The sequence below is a fragment of the Sebastes umbrosus genome, chromosome 12 (assembly GCF_015220745.1).
Source record: "Sebastes umbrosus isolate fSebUmb1 chromosome 12, fSebUmb1.pri, whole genome shotgun sequence".
In the NCBI taxonomy this organism is placed as follows: Eukaryota; Metazoa; Chordata; class Actinopteri; order Perciformes; family Sebastidae; genus Sebastes; species Sebastes umbrosus.
The window spans coordinates 33,196,707-33,212,834 of record NC_051280.1 but is presented as its reverse complement, the minus strand read 5'-3'; the positions used below and the strand labels follow the sequence as shown (position 1 = coordinate 33,212,834).

The following is a 16,128-nucleotide window of genomic DNA, read 5'->3' as shown; positions in this document are numbered from 1 at the left end:
TATTTTAAATAGCATTTTGTATTCACATGTCATATATCTTAACACGTCATTGTAGTTGTGTATAAAAGTTACAAATATATTTTAAAAACACTATTGATGTATTTATAGGTTTGTTGCTATACTATACAGTGGTAAAATATATACAGTATTATGATCTATGTATTGTAATCTATAAAATGTCACTTGACTCTATTCTATGTGAAGGTAAATATGTAATTTATTATATATTATTATCCCTAATATAAGGAATCAAATTTCTAATTATTATGAAATTATAGTGAATGAAGTTTGTACATAGAAATAAAGAATTATTAAATAAATAATGTTCTTTTGTCCCCATATAACCCATCAGAGCCGGCCCGCGGCATAGGTGGTATAGCTGAATGCTGGGTCTCTTTTTATCCAGAGGGGAGCCCCGATTGAGGGAAGACAAAAAAATCTAAATTTATAACTTTTACTATTTTTTACTAATATTATTGTAATACTATTATTTCAAAACATAACAAAAAGCCCACAACATCATCAGTACATAGTGTATTAAATAGGCTGTATTTTCTGGGTGGCCCGCAGCATCACCCCCCATCATTTTGAGCTACACAGTTTTTCTTGAGTGTGATCTGCATCGCTTAATGTCAAAACATGAAGCTCTGTAGTTTCTGTGTGAGTGTATGAACACAATGGTTGGTGGTGGAATGGGCTGCGATGCGAGAGGCACTGGCTGATCTCTTTCCTATGGCACCAGATTGGTCAGGACCGGCTCTGTAACCCATGCTGCCATTAGATGCTGAGTGTGTTCCATATGAAGCTGAATACAGTAGACTGTATGTAGTGAACTCTGAGTAGTTTAGTGATCACAGTCCATGTAGTTTCCAGGATCACACTGAATGCAGTGCAGTGCTGTAAGCTGACTGTGTCAATGTGTGTCTGTGCTGCTTGTTGCTGCTGTCAACCTTCAGATGAGCCGGTAGTGAAGCCCGTGGTGAGCGTGTACCCAGCAGCATCCAGAGCCCACCTGGAGGGGAAGAGCTCCCTGCTGTGTCTGGCCTCAGCCATGTTTCCTCCTCTGGTCCAGTTCTCCTGGAAAAGACGAAAGGACAACGGTCTTCTGGAGGAGCTGCCCCCTGCTGAGGGAGAGCAGCTGGAGCTCAGAGAGTCGGGACGCACCGCCGGCATCTTGCTGATCCGTCAGCCAGAGAACAGCACGTATAAATACCGCTGCTCCGTCCACCACGAGGGGGGCACAGTGGAGGCCCCAGCAGAACAAGGTAATGAAGGCTCGCTGACTGTGTTCAGCAGTGATTCAGCTTCATGTGGAGACGCTGTCAAAGAGAGCAGAGGAGCAGAGGACTGACATTTCTCACTGCAACTCCAAACATGTCACTCCTTTTGTGTTTTAGAGGTTCCAGCTCCAGCAGCCTCCTGTCCTCCAGAGAGAGAGCCAGCACACCTGCCAGCTCTGCAGCAAGCTGACTGTAAGATCACCTGCTGCCTCTCCTTCAACCACCATGTTTCCTTCAGCACTTCACCTTTTATTTCCAATGCTATCATTTAAAGTGTCTGTGTGTCTGTCTGTGTGTGTCAGTGTCCTTCCAGTCTCAGTGCAAGGTGAAGCTGCTCTGTGTGCTGTACACAGTGCTGATAGTGAAGAGTCTGGTGTACTGCTGTGGACTCTCTCTGCTGATGATCCTCAGAAACAAGGGACCGTCCACCAACTGCACACATGCTGACTGACTGGCCTTTTCTCACCATCAAATCTCATCAATTCATCTCATTCATCACTTTGATCACTATTCACATATATCAATGATGACGTTGAGGCGACCCCTGCTGTCGCCTATATAGCAGGGTTCCTGTTAACCTGCCATTAGGGCCTTCTGGGAACACCTGGGCCCAGTGTTCCCAGCCTATAAAGCCTAGGCTCATGACTCATTCTCTCTCTCTCTTTCCCCGCAGACACCATCGCTGGGCATGTGGCGGCCTTAGGTTCTCCTCGGTTAATCTTTTACTTGTTTTATACATTTTACAACATGCACACACCATTTATATTCTCAATGCACACCTTACACTACTGATACTACTGATATTCACACTCCATACCTTTTGATCCTTTTGTTCTGCATAATTTACTCTACTTTTGTTAAATAGATTAATTGATTTTATCGTCACCACGGTGTGTCTTCCTATTTGTCATGGCCTTGAGAGCCAGGTTGTGACAAATTGGGGGCTCGTCCGGGATTTGAACCCGGGACCTCTCACACGTTTTAAAATCTTTGTATGCAGGTTAGATACTGTCATCCTAAAAATATAAATACACACACAAACACACACACCCACACACACACACAAACACACACACACACACACACACACACACACACACACACACACACACACACAAACACACGCACACACACACACACACACACACACACACTCATATACTTGCAGTTCCTCTGTATAAATTCTGTGTAATGTTATTTTGATCCGTTTTATTTTCAATTTCTTTTAATTGTGACTTGTATAATAATAGAACATTAAGATGAATCATTAGCTGTCTGGTAGATATTTGATTGTTTACAGTGTTTTTCTGTTCTTGTGTTTCTTTTTAATACATTATACAGAATCAGATTTGTCAAATTCATTCAGTGTAACATTCTCAATAAAGTGTCTGTGTGTTATAAACATACTGTGTTCGTGGATTTCAGTTTGGCTTCATAGCAAATAATCAGAAACAGAATCAACGTCGTCGGCCGTGTTTGTTGACACCTACAAGTGATGTGACTCTGGTTTTTAGTAGCTCTGAATGCACTTTCACACAGCGCCAAGAGAGTGGAATATAATTACAATTCCCATCAGACAACTAAACACCTATAGATCTTTCAGTACCCAATTAAAACAATGGATGATTAATACATGTCAACACTAAACTCTCTTTTTGCTGCTTCTATCTGGATGTCCTGCTTGTCTGTAATGTCGTTTTATATGTATAAATGTCACTACTGTTTCTACTGCTTTAACAACTTTGTGTCCTTTTACAACTTTTAAACTGCATGTCCTGTTTTATGTTTTTGTTCTGATGTATTTTAGGATACCTTCTGTTACACCTTGGCCAGGAACAACAGATGGAAAATAGCCTTTTGACTAATTCTGGCATTGTTTATACCATGTGTATTTATTAATTAGCTCTGTCCCTTCACACATGAACTAAACTAAAGAACAAGGAAGACATGAATATAAGCATACTGCTAAACAATGACAACAAAGCTGAACAAAGAGCAAATATATACACACAGCTCTTCTATATGAGTCAGTAGGTGTGGGTGTCCCACCAGGTTCAGTGCTGACCCCCTTTTATAACTGTGTCAGTGTGGATGTAAACCTCTACACCAGCGCTGTCAAACTCAATTTCATCCCGGTTCACATCAGCATTATGGTTGCCCTCAAAGGGCCGGTTGTAACTGTAAGACTATATAAATATATCTACTCTTTATCATATTACATAATTGCCTCTGCATTCGATTATTATTGGTTTTAGTAATAACTTAATTAATAACTAGCTCTGAAAGCAGAAGTCTAGGAACTATTATTGCAAGCAGACATTCAAGTGTACAACTATTGTACAATTTATTTAAAAAATGAGTTCAGTAACAAAAACACATGATTGTGCATCGATATATATGCATGTACGTAGACAGAAAAATACTGAATGTGGGCACACACACACACTCACATTTCTACGTGTTATTATAACATAGATCCCATTAATTTATGAGATTAAGAAACCCTCATCATTACTCATCCATCAAAGATCAAAATTTTCACATGAATGATAAAGTTATTTTTTTTTGGTCACAGTTGAGAGCGGCAGAACGATGGTACAACAATGTGACGGAGTAGCCGTCACTGACGGTGGGCAGCGCACACACACATACCCCCAGGCCACACACACCAACATTTCTCCACTCTCTTCCTGATTCACTAAGGAGTTAAAACACCTTGCGACATATCCCTCTCCCCTAAACTGTTTTTCAGTAGTGAGACCAAGGGTGCACACTTGATTGTTCAGCTGTTTCCTGTACGCATATATTCACACAAACATTATTCTTGGACATTTTGGCGACCACATCACTCTGCTAGAGTGCCGCTGCTGGAAATGGCTGATACTGAGACGCTTCAGTGTGCAGGTAACAAACTCGAGATGCATTGTGGGACATGTAGTTTATGGACACCGTACTTCTGTAATGCAGCATAGAATTGTATGATAAGCAAATGATATTCTTTGCAAGCTCTCGCGGGCCATATAAAATGCTGGATTCGGCCCGTGGGCCTTGAGTTTGACACGTGCTCTACGCTGATGACACTGTTGTTAACACACATGAACAAACAGCAAAGCTGCTTTGAAGCTACAACTGCTATAAAATGATGACACATCGGCTCCATAAGTCGGGATGAAGGCTGAATGTTAAATTTAACTTTGGACTAGTTTTATTTTCTAGTTGAGACAAACCTTAAATCATTTCATTGGACATATTTGATGTGGATTTTATTGAAAATGAAAGAAACTTGCTGCACTGTAACAAACAGAACAACTGACTTAATATTGAGCATGTTGTTAATATGCATCAATAATAATTCACTGCAAATAATGACATGACAACATAGCTTCTGATTTTAAATGGTTTATATTTCACAGTTCTTTGTGCTGTGAAAATGCTCTCAGGAACTATCTAAAGCTCCTGATTTAGTTCCTGAGTTCAGCTCCTGGAGCTCCTCACTTCTACGACTATTTGATCAAAAAGCATTTAGAGCTGCTGAACCTGAACAATAATCTATTTGCACGACCACGGTCCTCCAACCAGATGGTTTAAGGGACCAAGCAGACGTTAACCGTTGATGGACGGCCCGGTGGAAAAAAGGCTTCCAGACAACAAGAGGAAAGACAAAGAGCTGCAGAGAGGAAGAGGAGTTGATGAGTGTGTACAGCAGCAGATATGAATCTGTTCTCAGTGGTTATTAGGACTCGTAAAAAAACTGTTGACAGAGAATCAACACTTCCTTTCCTGCAGCAGACAGGCTGTGTGGGTTTCCGCTCTGCAGTCTTTCTCACATTAATAACACAACGACAGTTACAACCATCCACTCTGGTTAAACAATCATTCCAGGAACTACAGCTTGATTTCAGCGCTCAGTACTCTCAGTCTCAGCTTTGGGCCCTGTCTACACCTATACAGATGTTTCTAAAAACTGATCCTCTCCGTTTAAGACAATCTGTCCACATGACCTTCGTGTTACTAAATATCTCCGTCCACACTGGAACGCAAAAACGACTCCAAATGCTCCACAAAGTCACCACCAGTGAGATCACAAGTTAAGGGTCAAAGGATTTAGTTAGCACCCTTCTCTCTCCCTTTCCTTCAGCTTCATTACAGTCAGTGTGATAACAGTCATTGTTGGTGGGGGAGATTCCTGTCATCACTCTGCTGTCATCAACTGTCTCTTTACATGATAAATGAGGAAAGGAGTCATACTCTAAGGATTTATCTAACATTGAGTCTGTTGAGATGTCTCAAGAGTCAACTACCAACTTCCTGTGATTGATTGTTGATGAGAGCTCGAGTTGGAGAGAACAGATTGACTGGGTTAGTAGAAAGATAAATAAATCTATTGGTATAATAAGAAGGGTTAGTCCTCTTGTCACCACAAACTGTCTCCTTACTCTTTATCACAGTCTAATTTATTCCTCCAAAAATGTTTTGTGAGGATTACAACTCGATCAGAGTCACACATCTCCTCTGCTCCTCTATTTCACAAACTCCACATTCTTATTATTTATCACATCAATATTTCTCACATAAGTGTTTTTATTTATAAGATACTTTCTGGTGGGAATATTCCTGAGCAGTTGTTTCAGAGCAAATTCTCAGGTCCATTCTTACTCAACCCGTCAGTCTCTAGATCTTCATCCTCCTAAACTCCTCACTAGTAGAGGTCAGTTTTTGATAAGATTTAGAGGAACCACATTATGAAGTAGCTTTTCACATCTATCATAAAACTGTTCATCTATTAAATGTTTCAAAAGATGCTTAAAGGGTCATTTAATTACTGTTTTGTAATTGCTTTTCTTCATGTTGTCCATGTATCACCACACTCATAGTGTGATGTTTGATTTCTATTGTCCAGAAGTCAATGTGGATGTTTAAACCAATATCTCCCTCACAAACACAAACCATACACTTACACACATCACGCACATTTCTTGTCTTTTTTTTATATGTTTATTGTTATTGTTGTTATTATATATATATCATGTTCTAATTGTTTGTCATCACTATTATGTAGTCATATATTAACCTTGTCTCTGGGTGAAGTCTTCAGATAAACCCAGTGGGTTTTCTGCCTCTTCCTTCACTGTATATTATTTATTTATTTATTTGTTATGTTTGTGTTGTCTTCATTTGTGCAAAATAAATAAACAATAAACAATAAGGGAGGTCATTCAGGTTTATGTCCATCTCCCTTCTGAGTGCTCCAAACCTCTCCTTCAATCCCCATTCAGCCTCCACATGTTTAATGTGTTCCTGCTTTGGCCTCTTGTGACTGGAACATGTTTCAGATGTAAAGTAGTAATTAGTCCGAGCAGTGCTAACAAAACTTTAAAAATAAGCCAATAGTCCGCCGCTCATTACACAAAGCAGCAATGGGCGCCAAATGAGGAGAGGACACCATCGTTTCTCAAACGCTCCGTTTTACACGTCCACACAGATACGAAGTAACCGCAGTTTTTAAAAATTAAATTTAAAACAATCTGTCCACATGACCTTCATTTTACTAAATATATCCATCCACACTGGAACGTAAATACGACTCCAAATGTTCTCCAGAAAGTCACCACTAGTGAGATCACAAGTTAAGGGTCAAGGGATTTAGACATGAAAACAAGTATGTTTATAATACACAGACACTTTATTGAGAATGTTACACTGAATAAATTTGACAAATCTGACTCTGTATAATGTATTAAAAAGAAACACAAGAACAGAAAAATACTGTAAACAATCAAATATCTACCAGACAGCTAATGATTCATCTTAATGTTCTATTATTATACAAGTCACAATTAATAAACAGCATCAAAATAACACCACACAGAATTTACACCGAGTAACTGCAAATATATGTGTGTGTGTGTTTGTGTGTGTGTGTGTGTGTGTGTGTGTATGTATTTATATTTTTAGGATGACAGTATCTAACCTGCATGTAAAGATTTTAAAACATGCGAGAGGTCCCGGGTTCAAATCCCGGACGAGCCCCCAACTTATCACAACCTGGCTCTCAAGACCATGACAAATAGGAAGACACACCGTGGTAACGATAAAATCAATTAATCTATTTAACAAAAGTAGAGTAAATTATGCAGAACAAAAGGATCAAAAGGTATGGAGTGTGAATATCAGTAGTATCAGTAGTGTAAGGTGTGCATTGAGAATATAAATGGTGTGTGCATGTTGTAAAATGTATAAAACAAGCAAAAGATTAACCAAGGAGAACCTAAGGCCGCCACATGCCCAGCGATGGTGTCTGCGGGGAAAGAGAGAGAGAGAATGAGTCATGAGCCTAGGCTTTATAGGCTGGGAACACTGGGCCCAGGTGTTCCCAGAAGGCCCTAATGGCAGGTTAACAGGAACCCTACTATATAGACGACAGCAGGGGTCGCCACAACGTCATCATTGATATTTGTGAATAGTGATCAAAGTGATGAATGAGATGAATTGATGAGATTTGATGGTGAGAAAAGGCCAGTCAGTCAGCATGTGTGCAGTTGGTGGACGGTCCCTTGTTTCTGAGGATCATCAGCAGAGAGAGTCCACAGCAGTACACCAGACTCTTCACTATCAGCACTGTGTACAGCACACAGAGCAGCTTCACCTTGCACTGAGACTGGAAGGACACTGACACACACAGACAGACACACAGACACTTTAAATGATAGCATTGAAAATAAAAGGTGAAGTGCTGAAGGAAACATGGTGGTTGAAGGAGAGGCAGCAGGTGATCTTACAGTCAGCTTGCTGCAGAGCTGGCAGGTGTGCTGGCTCTCTCTCTGGAGGACAGGAGGCTGCTGGAGCTGGAACCTCTGAAACACAAAAGGAGTGACATGTTTGGAGTTGCAGTGAGAAATGTCAGTCCTCTGCTCCTCTGCTCTCTTTGACAGCGTCTCCACATGAAGCTGAATCACTGCTGAACACAGTCAGCGAGCCTTCATTACCTTGTTCTGCTGGGGCCTCCACTGTGCCCCCCTCGTGGTGGACGGAGCAGCGGTATTTATACGTGCTGTTCTCTGGCTGACGGATCAGCAAGATGCCGGCGGTGCGTCCCGGCTCTCTGAGCTCCAGCTGCTCTCCCTCAGCAGGGGGCAGCTCCTCCAGAGGACCGTTGTCCTTTCGTCTTTTCCAGGAGAACTGGACCAGAGGAGGAAACATGGCTGAGGCCAGACACAGCAGGGAGCTCTTCCCCTCCAGGTGGGCTCTGGATGCTGCTGGGTACACGCTCACCACGGGCTTCACTACCGGCTCATCTGAAGGTTGACAGCAGCAACAAGCAGCACAGACACACATTGACACAGTCAGCTTACAGCACTGCACTGCATTCAGTGTGATCCTGGAAACTACATGGACTGTGATCACTAATCTACTCAGAGTTCACTACATACAGTCTACTGTATTCAGCTTCATATGGAACACACTCAGCATCTAATGGCAGCATGGGTTACAGAGCCGGTCCTGACCAATCTGGTGCCATAGGAAAGAGATCAGCCGGTGCCTCTCGCATCGCAGCCCATTCCACCACCAACCATTGTGTTCATACACTCACACAGAAACTACAGAGCTTCATGTTTTGACATTAAGCGATGCAGATCACACTCAAGAAAAACTGTCTAGCTCAAAATGATGGGGGGTGATGCTGCGGGCCACCCAGAAAATACAGCCTATTTAATACACTATGTACTGATGATGTTATGGGCTTTTTGTTATGTTTTGAAATAATAGTATTAAAATAATATTAGTAAAAAATAGTAAAAGTTATAAATTCTGATTTTTTTGTCTTCCCTCAATCGGGGCTCCCCTCTGGATAAAAGGAGACCCAGCATTCAGCTATACCACCTATGCCGCGGGCCGGCTCTGATGGGTTATATGGGGACAAAAGAACATTATCTATTTAATAATTCTTTATTTCTATGTACAAACTTCATTCACTATAATTTCACAATATTTTTAAATTTGATTCCTTATATTAGGGATAATATACATATAATAAATTACATATTTACCTTCACATAGAATAGAGTCAAGTGACATTTTATAGATTACAGTACATAGATCATAATACTGTATATATTTTACCACTGTATAGTATAGCAACAAACCTATAAATACATCAATAATGTTTTTTAAATATATTTTAAACTTTTATTCACAACTACAATGTCGTGTTAAGATATATGACATGTGAATACAAAATGCTATTTAAAATAAGATAAAACCTTATTGATCCCCCTGGGGAAATTTAAATATAATATAATAACTTAATACACATATTATAATAAATTACTTATTACTACCACCATATACATCACTGTAATGGTTTAAGAAATAAATCAGTACATCAATAATTTAATTACTTTCTTCATAACAAATTTAACTGAACTTTTAAAATAAATTATAGATTCACTTTCAAGTGAAATAGAGTTGTAATTTTTAAGATTATAATACGTATAAGTTTAGTATAAATTAGTATAAAATAGTATAAATAGTAAATACATGCAGTATAATTGTCATAGTATATATATATTATGAAATTGACATATAATATAATATAATATAATATAACAGGATTTGATGATATTAAAAGAAAGAATTATGAAAACAATTTTCCTTTCATTTCTCATTAACTTAATACACATATTATAATAAATTAAACATTTATCTTCACATAAAACACAATTATAAATTTAACTGTTATAATATAGACCATATAACATATTTACCATCATATTCTTTATTTCAATTTATAAAGACGCAAAAATACGATAACAGTTTTATTTTTTATACAAACTACAATGATATTTTAGTAAGTAACATAATATAATATAAGATAATATAATATAATATAATATAATATAATATAATTTGATATAATATAATACATTGTATTTACCACCACTTACTTTTTACTACGAGGTATATTTTGCCATTTAAAAATGATTTATTAATTTATTCAACATATTTAAAGTTATTTGTTTTTCAAGATACATTTCCTGACACATATTAAATAGTGTGTAATATCATACACACATATACATATTTTCCTTCACATGAAATAGAGTCAAGTGTCATTTTAAAGATTACAATATATAAAACATGTAAAATATTTAAGACTGTATAGTTTACTCTAATTGCTAAACAAAACTATAAATGCATCAATATTTTTTTTTGTTTAACTTTTATACACAACTACAATGATGTGTTAAGATATGTGACATGTGAATAAAAACTGCTATTTAAAATAAGATAAAACCTTATTGATCCCCCTGGTGAATTTAATATAATATAATATAATATAATATAATATGATATAATATGATATAATATTATATCATATTATATCATATTATATAATATAATATAATATAATAGGAGATGAGAGTTTTTTGTTCCTTTCACGTTAACTTAATACACATTTTATAATAAATTATATACCACCACATACATCACTGTAATTCCTAAAGAAATAAATCAGTACATCAATTATTGAATTATTACTTTTTACTTACTATTTTCATAACAATGTTAACTTAACTTTTTAAATACATTTTTTATTTCCCCTCCAAGTTAAACTGAGTGGTAATTTAAAAAATTTCAATTTGATTACATTTATATTTATATGTCTTATTATCTAATAACTTATTGATCCCCATGGGGAAATTGACATGTAATATAATATAATATAATATAATATAATATTAGTTATTCGTATTAACTCTAATAGAGAAAAACAATTTTCCATTCCTTACCCAAATACAGATATTATAATTAATTAAACATTTATCTTCATATAAATTACAATTGTAAATTTAACTATTATAATATATATATAACATATAAAATATTTACCATCATATACTTTACTCTAATTACTAAAGAAGCACAAATACATCAATAGTTTTTAATGTTTTTCATAACAATTTTAGCTTTTATACACGACTACCGTCATACGTTAGATCAAATGTTAAACAGTAATAAGATTTAATATCATATAATATCATATAATATAATATACAGTAATATAATATAATATAATATAATATAATATAATACATAGTATTTACCACCATTTACTTTGTACTACATGAGGTATATTTTGACATTTAAAAATGATTTATTAATTTTCTATACAACATATTTAAAGTTATTTGCTTTTTATATTTCAACCTTTTTCTCTATAAATCAGTTTAATCTGCAGAAATAAAGAATAACTTGAGTTGTTCAGTGAGATTTAAACATCGTTTCAGCAATTATGAACCTTTTTAATGTAACAACAGCTGCATGGCTGCAAGAACTCACTACTAATGATGAAAAAACTAACTCATTAAAACACATTTTCAACTTGTTCAATAAAACAACTGAAGGAAGATGAATGTTTGTTCTTACCTGTTACATAAAGTTTAGTTCCAGAGCCAAAGATCCAGACGTATCGTCCTCCTCCCACAGTGAAACAGAGTAATACAAAAACCTGTCTGCTGTTGAGCGTGTCAGCTGAGGTGAACGAGTCCAAATGATGAAGCAGAATGATATTTCAGCTCCATGATGTGTTCCTCTAATGTTCATATTAACATGACTGTCTCTTCTTTTATTGTCTTTTTAGACACACTAGCAGAGTGTCTCCGTGGATCGTTGGTTCACACGTTCATGTTCCTCAGAGGATGAATCCTACTGACTTTGGTCAGGTTTTATCCAGCACCATCATCAGGTCACATTTGAAATTGTCCATTACTTTGATTTATGACGTCTGTGCATCAAATGACAGGACGCTTGGTGACACAGCCAGTGTGTGTTGAACTGTAGTCTTGTTTTCATTTGGAGCACAAAGAGTTGGTCTGGAAGGCTTTTATTGTGAAGGAGACACAGGAAGTGTTTGCATTAAGAGCAGATCAGCATTGTGAGGAGGAATGGACTTTATTCCTGCAGCAGGTCAAAGCAGAGGATTTGAATCTTCATCATAATGATGAAGCTTGTTGTTGTCTTCATCATTTTGATCATTTTGTTTTAATGTATGTTTTTAATCAGACGCTGCTTTTCAAAAAGGACTTGTTGATGTTTTGATCCCATTTTCTTTTTTTAACAATGTCTTTATTGTTTTTTTTGTTATGCAATATATTCACTACAGGATTTACTTTAACAAACATAACATCCCCCACACACCCACCCACCCGTTCTCTCTTTACTGTTCTCTTTCTCACAGGGCCAAAATCAATACACAGCTTCACAGTATCAATCATACAGTTAAACAGTTAAATGGCACCTTTAACAAAATGAAGATACACATAAACAGAAAGTAAATATGTAGAAAATAAATAATAAATAAAATAAAAAGATTTTCAAAAACAAGAGTTCATTCCCTTCTGAGGGTCGACCACTATTGTGAATTTGTACGTATCCTATCTTAATTATTCCTCCTGTAGAAGCTCTCCAATATCACTACTTTTATGAAATCAGTAAATGATTTCCATATTTCCTCGTAAACACACAGTTTGTTTTTCAAGGTATATGTTATCCTCTCCATTGACATACAGTGTGTATATTTTTAATCCAAGCGTCCAATGTAGGTGCGTCGGATTTCTTCCAGTTAAAAGCAATCATTCGTTTTGCCTGCAATATAGCTAAATCAATACATTTACATTCTCTGGTTCTCAGATTGAGATCTGATGGGTACAGATGTAGCAATATCATTTGGAGGTCTAGTGGAATGTTTACAGACACAATGATCCTGATTTTATTGATCACCTCCCTCCAGAATTTCTTCATTTTGTCACACTCCCAAATGCAATGTATAAGTGTTCCTTGAGCCTCATTACATTTAAAGCAAGAGTCAGGTATATTACTGTTCTATCTATTCAGTTTGACAGGGGTTATATAAGTCTGCATCAACCAGTTGTATTGAAGTAGCTTCAAATTAGTGTTGGCTGTTTGTGTCTGAGCCTCCTTGAAGACTGTGTTCCAATTATTATCTGAGACGTCCTCCTTTAAATCCACCTCCATGCGTCAAGTTTGGATATTGAGGTCTCCTTGGAGCCAGATGCAAGCCAGATGTATATTAATGAACTTAAAACATTACTATTGCAGTTTTTGGTAATAATTTCTTCTAAGGATGAAAGTGCAGGAATTACTAATGACTGGTTCTGCATAGAGGAGATACAACTTCTCCATTGCACATATTTAAAGAAATGCTTCTTTGGGATGTTATGTACTAGAGAGAGTTCCTCAAAGGTCATTAGAACCTCTTCTTTATAAAGGTCAGGTATTTTACTTAGCCCTTTCTTTGCCCATAACTGGAATCCAGCATCCAGCTTGCCTGGTTTGAAGGAAACATTCCCCAAATGGGACTATATTGTGACAAGGAGTTAGCTGTATTCATATATGTCTTTACCTCGTACCAGACATTAATCATATTAAGCACTATGGGGCGGGTAGTTTGAGCTCTTAGATGTTTTGGAGTGGCTGAGTACAGATACAGATTTAATGGTATCTGAACGGCACACACCTCTATATCCACCCATGATGGAGTCTCTGCAATAGAGAAATAGAACATTATAGTTCTCAGCTGTGCAGCCAGATAATACCAATAAAGATGGGGCACTTCAACCCCCCTGTGTCAAATGGAAGATACAACAGAGACAAGCGAACTCTAGGACACTTCTTATTGCAAATACATTTTGTAATGAGAGACGTAATTCTCACAAACATTCCTTCCGGTGGTGCCAAAGGGATATGTTGAAATCCATTTGTGAATTTAGGTAATATGCTCATCTTTAATATGTTTATTCTCCCTGTCAGAGAAATAGGCAGAGGCTTCCATCTTTCTATACATTTGAATGTTGAATCCATTATAAGGTCGTAATTTATTAAGGCTATATTTTCTTGAGGTACTATTTTGATGCCCAAATAAGTAAGACTGGTTGAAAACTTCAAAATAGATATATGTCGGTCAGGATCTTGTCTCTCATTTTCATTAAGCAACATAAGTGAGGACTGATCCCATTTATTAGTCTGATGTCTTTAAATGATTTCATCCTTGTGCCTCTGTGCCACTAGTTTGTCCTCACTGTGTGGAACAACAATAAACCTGCTGCAATATCTGATAGAAATATGAATGAATATCAAATCTAATGAATCCCTCAGTTCAGTGTGTGTGTGACTGTGGCTGAGATGGAGGTGAAATATGTGAACCTGGGCTGTGGTTTACTGCTCTCTTCCTGTCACAACCACTGTTTGACATCTGTTCCTCTGATGGTTTTTGTACAGGCTGCAGGCATCATTTATCACTGTGGAGAGCTCTACAGGAGCAGTAGTAGGAGGCTGAATGACTGAGTTTAACCTTCTGGATCTCCAACTCACAGCCGTTCTGTTTATTCACAGCTGAGAAATCATCTTTCTGAGGATGATTGTAATCTGAATCTATTGTACCATCTGTCTTATCAATATCAAGAATCAATGTGAATGTTTCTGTGTCTCCCTTCTGGTACCAGTATACATAATTACCGCTACACTGGTTAGTTCCTCGACAGCTGAAGGAAACTTTCCCACCAACTCTCCTGGTCAATGTTAAATCCTCCTGAATCAGCTCTGCTGCCATGGCAACCAGCGCTGTAGAGAGACAGACAGGTAGATGAAGGTGAGTGTGACAGTGTTTGTTACAGGTGGACTTTGTTGGCTCCTGATTGGCTGGAAACACTCACCTGAACACAGACAGCACAGAGCAGCAGCTGGGAGGAAAAGCATTGTGTGCAGTGGTGTTTCCTCTGGTGAACCTGGGGAGAAGTGGCGCTCTGATGCAGCTGAGGCCAAACAAGGACGAGCTGTGAGATCAGACGAGGGCCACGTGGTTCCTGAAGGCTCCTCACACCTCCCATCAGCCCCTGCGGTGGACAGATAACGCTGCTGTCTGACAACTGCAGACATGTTGACTCGTCCTAGAAGGAAAAGCAAAGTTACTACTAACGTACTAAAAATAAAGATTAGAACAGTTACAGGAGTTTATTGTGGAATAGTTTAGAAAGGAAACATATTTTATTTTGTTTCTTTCTTTCATTTTCAGTGTTTAAGAGTAATAAGCTAAAGACACTCGCCTATAAACCTGCTTTGGTTTGTCTGTATTCTAAAGTACTGAATCATTGTTTTATTTTTTATTAGGGCTGTCAATCAATTAAAATATTTAATCACGATTAATCACACATTTTTTATCTGTTCTAAATGAACCTTAAAGGGAGATTAGACGAGTATTTAATCCTCTTATCAACATGGGAGTGGACAAATATGCTGCTTTATGTAAATATATGAATATATTTATTTTTGGAAATCAATTAACAAAACAATGACAGATATTGTCCAGAAACCCTCACAGGTACTTATGTGTAATGTATATGTAGAATATGTACTTACCAATGTATGTAAATAAATAAATAAATAAATATAAAAAAATAAATAAACAGATAAATAATTAACTATAAAAATAAAAATTGAATGGAAAAATGAATAAATAAATAAACATCATAAATAGAACATCAAAAATAAATATAAAAATAAGAATGGAAAATAAAAAATAGTTAAAAAAGTGAAAATAGATAAAAAATGGAATAGATCAAAAATAAATAAATAGATAGATAAATAAATAAATATAAAAAATGGAAATCAATGAACAACACAAAACAATGACAGATATTGTCCAGAAACTCTCACAGGTACTGCATTTAGTTTGGGTATAATCTGAACTTATTAACTGAAGCTATTTTGTGAAATGAATAAAATCTACCATCTCCCCTATTATTATGATTATTATTATTATTATCATCAT

General features: G+C 36.8%; 2 protein-coding genes across 2 annotated transcripts in view; one reads left to right on the top strand and one right to left on the bottom strand.

The window, feature by feature from the left end:
* The window catches only part of LOC119499314, an 843,332-nt gene extending 841,601 nt beyond the window's left edge, over positions 1–1,731 (top strand). Inside the window, exons 5-7 of the mRNA XM_037788587.1 lie at positions 957–1,265; positions 1,398–1,472; positions 1,583–1,731. Coding sequence (XP_037644515.1) covers positions 957–1,265; positions 1,398–1,472; positions 1,583–1,731 — 533 coding nt within the window. The remainder of the gene's footprint in view (positions 1–956; positions 1,266–1,397; positions 1,473–1,582) is intronic.
* A 5,256-nt stretch (positions 1,732–6,987) lies between these two features.
* LOC119499313 lies at positions 6,988–15,410 on the bottom strand. Its single transcript, XM_037788586.1, has 6 exons — positions 15,014–15,410; positions 14,601–14,921; positions 11,709–11,852; positions 8,267–8,575; positions 8,060–8,134; positions 6,988–7,949 (listed from the first exon to the last, which is right to left on the bottom strand). The coding sequence occupies exons 1-6, from the start codon at positions 15,234–15,236 to the stop codon at positions 7,801–7,803; spliced, it is 1,221 nt and encodes a 406-aa protein (XP_037644514.1). The 5' UTR covers positions 15,237–15,410; the 3' UTR covers positions 6,988–7,800.
* Positions 15,411–16,128: the final 718 nt, after the last annotated feature.